The sequence below is a fragment of the Vigna angularis genome, chromosome 1, assembly GCF_016808095.1.
Source record: "Vigna angularis cultivar LongXiaoDou No.4 chromosome 1, ASM1680809v1, whole genome shotgun sequence".
NCBI classification, from domain to species: domain Eukaryota; kingdom Viridiplantae; phylum Streptophyta; class Magnoliopsida; order Fabales; family Fabaceae; genus Vigna; species Vigna angularis.
Window position 1 is genome coordinate 47,155,481 of NC_068970.1, and position 6,000 is coordinate 47,161,480.

At 31.9% G+C, this 6,000-nt stretch overlaps 1 protein-coding gene across 1 annotated transcript; it reads left to right on the plus strand.

Moving 5' to 3' along the window:
• Positions 1 to 3,520: 3,520 nt before the first annotated feature.
• On the plus strand, positions 3,521 to 5,424 carry LOC108319882 (tetrahydroberberine oxidase). Its single transcript, XM_017551179.2, has one exon. The coding sequence runs from the start codon at positions 3,691 to 3,693 to the stop codon at positions 5,296 to 5,298; it is 1,608 nt and encodes a 535-aa protein (XP_017406668.1). The 5' UTR covers positions 3,521 to 3,690; the 3' UTR covers positions 5,299 to 5,424.
• The last annotated feature ends 576 nt before the right edge of the window (positions 5,425 to 6,000 follow it).

Sequence of the window (6,000 nt, forward strand, 5' to 3'; positions counted from 1 at the left end):
TAAAATGCTTTCCTTTTAAAAGAATTTAAAAAACCAAAGTGGTTACTAACTAAGATAATTGATTCTGATTTTTAATTGTCATTAATTATTTGAATTGTATGGCTGCAGAGCTTATGTTATTTTTAATTATTTAAAATTGTTTATTAGAAATGAAGTTTGATATTGATTGAATGGTTTAAAAGTGTTGTTGAAGTTAAGCCTGAAGTGTATTGCTAACATTCTCTTCTATGCAATTAAAACAACTATTTTTATTTTTAGAAGAAGAAATAAGATTAAGAGTGATTTGACAAGTCAACTGCTTGCATATGTAGATTCTGGAAAATGTTGTCAGAAACCTTAAAGTTAAAGTTGTTTAGATTTGGAATGGATATAGGGTCATTCTCCAATTTGTTACAGTAATCAAATGCCTTAATTTTTCTATTTAACTAAATTCTAATTTGATGTGTCTCTGTCAAATCTTTACTTAAGGCGCATACTGAATTGCCTTTTGCCAGATCAAACATTCACATTGCTCTTGTATATCTTCTTATTGTACACATTATATCTTTTCAGGAGATTTCTCTCATTTTATTTTTTATTAAATGAAACCTGGACAAGGTTCAAGAAACCCATCTTTTTTACGTTGTGACACCTTCCCCTAATACTAGTTTCTCTTTCTTTACTTACAAAGACAACCCATATCACACCAAACACACCAAATCATATAAGGCAATGAGACAATGGCTAGCCTTGATTATATGTGCTACATCAGTTAAAACATGATTCTGTTTCAAAAACTCTGCACAAAATGGAATAAATCTGGTGCAATCTCATAAATCTGTTTCAGTGGAAGTTTTTTGTTTCTTAAGCTATGTGCAAGTTTTTTTAATGATATTAAACATGTTCCAAGTAGTAGCAACTTGTATTAATCACTAAAGTGCAAAAAGCATAGTTGAGTTGTTAATAAATCCTGAAACAAGGTGTTGTTATTATTTTTTTGATCAATCTTTTCACCGTGATTGATATCTTTACTTGTGTCTTAGGTGCTTAAATTCTTCTAGCTGATTCTCTACAGTTAGATCAAGTGTTTTAGGATGTCTTAGAGTCATTGCAACTGTTGTCTTCATTTCATTTCACTGAATTCTAAATTCTGGTGCAGTTTTGGTGACATTTTCATGCATATTTGGCTATAGCAAGTATGATTTGTTGAATCTTGTTGTGTTTGTGCATATACAATGTTTGAGCAAGTTTATTTTGCCATTTTAAAGTTGTGTGCACTGTTCAAATGGTCATTTTTATGCCTATATGCAGAATCATGTCTTAAATCATCAAAATTGGCTTTAAAATGGAAGTGAACTAGTGAATTCACATTACAATCTGTTTTCAAACGGTTTCAGTGTTTAAACATCTTTAAAATGATGATACAAATTTGTTTGATGCATCAATTGAGCTGCTGAATCACTTCCAATCAATATTGGGTTCAAAACCACCAAATTAGAAGCATTTTCCTGGTGCAGTGTTCAAATCAAGTGTTGTTTGAAAATTTATTTGCTCCAATTTTCGATTCTGGGTTGGCATGTGCAGGTTTATGTTTCCAAATGCAAAGATATGATTAAAACATTGTAAAAAATCCATAAAAAGCAAAAGAATAACCTAAAACTCAGTTTGAATATTTAATACCTAAAAAGTGTACTTATAAAGTGAGATATTGTCATTTCACCTAATGTAGACTCATTCTAAGGTATGTAAACATCCTAACAAGTCTAACTTAGTGAAATCAAGGTAGGAAAGTAGTGAAAAGCAAAGAATAACCTAAAACTCAAAGTTTGAGTATTTAGCACCTAAAAAGTGTGTTCAAAGGGTGAAAAATTGCAAATAGACCTAATGTAGACTAATTTTAACTAATGTGAACATTCTAAGATGTCTAAAGTAGTGAAATGAACCTAGGAAATTATTCAAAAGCAAAGAATTAGGTACAACTCAAAATTTGAGTAGTTGGAACCTAAAAAAGTGTACTTAAAAGGTGAGAATTTGCAACCAGACCTAATGTACACTTATTTTAAGTAATGTGAACATCCTACCATGTCTAAACTTGTAGAATGAAGCTAGGAAACTTGTCAAAAGCAAAGAATTACCTCAAACTCAAAGTTTGAGTATTTAGAACCTAAAAAGGGTGCTTAAAGGTTGAAAATTTGCAACTAGACCCAATGTAGACTTATTTTAACTAATGTGAACATCCTAACATGTCTAAAGTAGTGAAATGAACCTAGGAAACTATTCAAAAGCAAAGAATTAGGTACAACTCAAAATTTGAGTAGTTGAAACTTAAAAAAGTGTACTTAAAAGGTGAGAATTTGCAACCAGACCTAATGTACACCTATTTGAAGTAATGTGAACATCCTACAATGTCTAAACTAGTGGAATGAAGCTAGGAAACTTGTCAAAAGCAAAGAATTACCTCAAACTCAAAGTTTGAGTATTTAGAACCTAAAAAGTGTGTTTAAAAGGTGAGAATTTGCAACTAGACCTAATGTACACATATTTTAACTAATGTGAACATCCTAACATGTCTAAAGTAGTGAAATGAACCTAGGAAACTATTCAAAAGCAAAGAATTAGGTACAACTCAAAATTTGAGTAGTTAAAACCTAAAAAAGTGTACTTAAAAGGTGAGAATTTACAACAAGACCTAATGTACACTTATTTTAAGTAATGTGAACATCCTACCATGTCTAAACTAGTGGAATGAAGCTAGAAAACTTGTCAAATTACCTCAAACTCAAAGAAAAAATACATTTCGATTATAAAGAAAAAAGTAATAAAATATTAGAAAATTATTTAAGTGGATCATCACCTCGTACACCAAAAATATATATTAAGAATAGTATATAATATTTAAAATAGATTAATAACAATTCAATTATTATCCTATTTATTTATTTTTAAGATATGGAATTTGACCTTAACAAGCAGTTTATAACAACGATAAACTAGTTAGACTAATAGAAATAATATTGATAAAATCCATGGGTGTAATAATTGTATAATTTGATGCATTCTCACTATCCATTTTTTTCTAAACTACCACCAGACATAACATTCACCTTATATATATTTATATATATATATATATATATATATATATATATATATATATATATATATATATATATATATATATATATATATATATATATATATAACAATAACAATTTTCTGTTATAGTATTTTTTTAGTCTTACATTTAACTATCATCATTCCTATTTTTATATGATTCCAAGTATTAAACATACATAAAAAATATATAACTTTTGTGATTTATAAAATCATCTTCTGATAAATACCACATAATTGAAGAAGCACTCCGACGAAACTACTCATTCACTATTTATATATACATTTAGATAATATTTAATAACAATATTCAATTTTAGTATGGTTTTTAAGATAGTTATAACGGCAGTTATTTTACTATGTGAACTATATATATCATAGATACAACTTAAAATGCATTCTATCTACGTTTCTAAAAATGGGACGAATGACCTCTTAGCACTTTTACTTTTATTGCGTTTTCATGGTCAGAGAAAGCGAAACAGAGAGCAGAGAAGTCGCCCCAAACATAACGATGTTAACATTAAACTCCAGACTACTATAAATTAGAGGCTCTGCATTCCTCTTTCTCATATCACCAACAATCCATTAACAAAAATGAAGTATCCAAGCTTCTGTTTTACCTTTGCTACTGCCATTCTTCTCTTTCCATTTCATCCTTCTTCAGCAGATTCTCCTGAAAAGTTTGTTCAATGTCTTTACAATTATCCCCATATCACCAACTCAATCTCCAATGTTGTTTACAAAAAAAGCAACTCTTCATACTCCTCTATCCTAGATGCTACCATTCAAAATCTTAGGTTCTTCAACATAAGCTCAAAACCCCAAGTCATTATCACACCAATGGACGTTTCCCACATTCGAGCCACCATAATCTGTGCCCAACGTCATGGTCTGCAGATTCGAACCCGAAGCGGAGGCCATGATTACGAGGGTCTCTCGTATGTTGCTGGGGTTCCATTTCTCATCGTTGACCTCATAAACCTTCGAAGAATCGAAGTTGACACTGAAAACAGAACTGCTTGGGTTCAAGCTGGGGCGACTATAGGTGAACTTTACTATAGGATTAGCCAGAAAAGCAAAACACTTGGGTTCCCAGCAGGTGAGTGTCCCCTTGTGGGCGTTGGTGGTCACTTCAGCGGTGGTGGCTATGGGTATATGTTGCGTAAGTACGGTCTTGCTGCTGATCATGTAATTGATGCTAAGATTGTTGACGTCAATGGTAATCTCCTAGATAAAGAAACAATGGGCGTGGATCTATTTTGGGCCATTAGAGGTGGTGGTGGAGCAAGCTTTGGAGTCATAGTGGCTTGGAAGATAAAACTAGTTTCAGTTCCATCAATTGTAACTGTGTTCCAAGTTACAAGGACATTGGAAGAAAATGCAATCGAGATTATTCATAAGTGGCAGCGTGTGGCAAACAAATTTAATGAGAGCATAACCATGAAGGCCAACATTGAAAGGGTAAATTCAAGTAAAAGTGGGAATGTAACAGTAGGAGCGAAGTTTGAATCCTTATATCTGGGACGTGTAGATGATCTCATTCCCTCGATGCAAAAGAGCTTCCCGGAGTTGGGTTTGGTGAGAGAAGACTGCACTGAGATGAGTTGGATAGAATCAATTTTGTACAAGGCTGGATTCGCATCCGGTGAATCCACCGATGTTTTGCTGAACAGAACTCAATTAAACAGTTTGTTGTTCTTGAAAGCAAAATCTGATTATGTGAGAGATCCCATTCCAGATTTTGGGTTAGAAAGGTTATGGCATTTCTTATATGAAGATGCGGCTAAAGATGCTTACATTCAATTCACTCCTTATGGAGGCAGGATGAATGAGATTTCAGAATCCGAAACTCCATTTCCACACAGATCTGGCTACATATTCCACATTCAATACAGGGTGTATTGGCAAGAAAAAGGGGATGCGGCGGCACAAAGGTACATCAACTGGATTAGAAGAGTGTATAAATATATGGAACCTCATGTTTCAAAGTCTCCAAGAGCTGCATATCTGAATTATAGAGACCTCGACATTGGAACTAATAACAATGGTTACACAAGCTTTAGACAAGCCAGCATTTGGGGCACTAAGTATTTTGGTAACAACTTTAATAGATTGACACTCGTGAAGACCAGGATTGACCCTAGAAATTTCTTCAGAAACGAACAAAGCATACCTCCTCTTACGTCGAACAGACGCAAATAAATCTTCTTGGGTGCGTAACTTGCCATTATAAAATAAGTTACTTTTTATATTTTACTTTTATGATTTGGTGTTGTCGTTGATAATGTATCTTAGGTACTTAATAGTGTATTAATTTTTAAAAATTCATACAGGACATGTAAGAGTTTTCGGATGTAAGTATTTTATATTAAATAATCACAATTTTTTTTGACAAGTTTAATGCAAAAACATCCTAAGGCTCTTATTCAATAAGCAGTCATTCACGTAGACTACATCAAAAGACTTTTGACTGTAAATGAATCTCTTCATGTTGCATTTGGTGAATCTAACCAACAAATGCATGTGTTATTAAAAAATTATGTAAGTAACAATGATTTATTGGATAACTTCAGCAATACATTATCATAAAGTTATCATAAACTGAGAATAGTTATCATAAACACGTGGAAAGAACGGTCCAAAACTAATGAAAACCAAAAGACTTCGTCCGAACCACATGTTTTTAACAACAAAAGAAGCATTCAACATTTCTTATCCTTAACAAAGTGAATCAGAACCAAGAAAATAGTTGAATTATGAGATATTTTCATCCACCACTCCAAAAGTATTAAAGTGTAATGTAAATTATAGAGGAATATAAAAAATTATAAAATAAAAAATATAATTCAAATTCTAGAATATTGTAGAAAAGTTTAAGACAGAAAGAAAAAACTCAAAAACATT

Bases quoted from the DNA above. Each gene is read 5' to 3' on its own strand.
- LOC108319882 (XM_017551179.2), top strand. From the start codon at position 3,691: ATGAAGTATCCAAGCTTCTGTTTTACCTTTGCTACTGCCATTCTTCTC.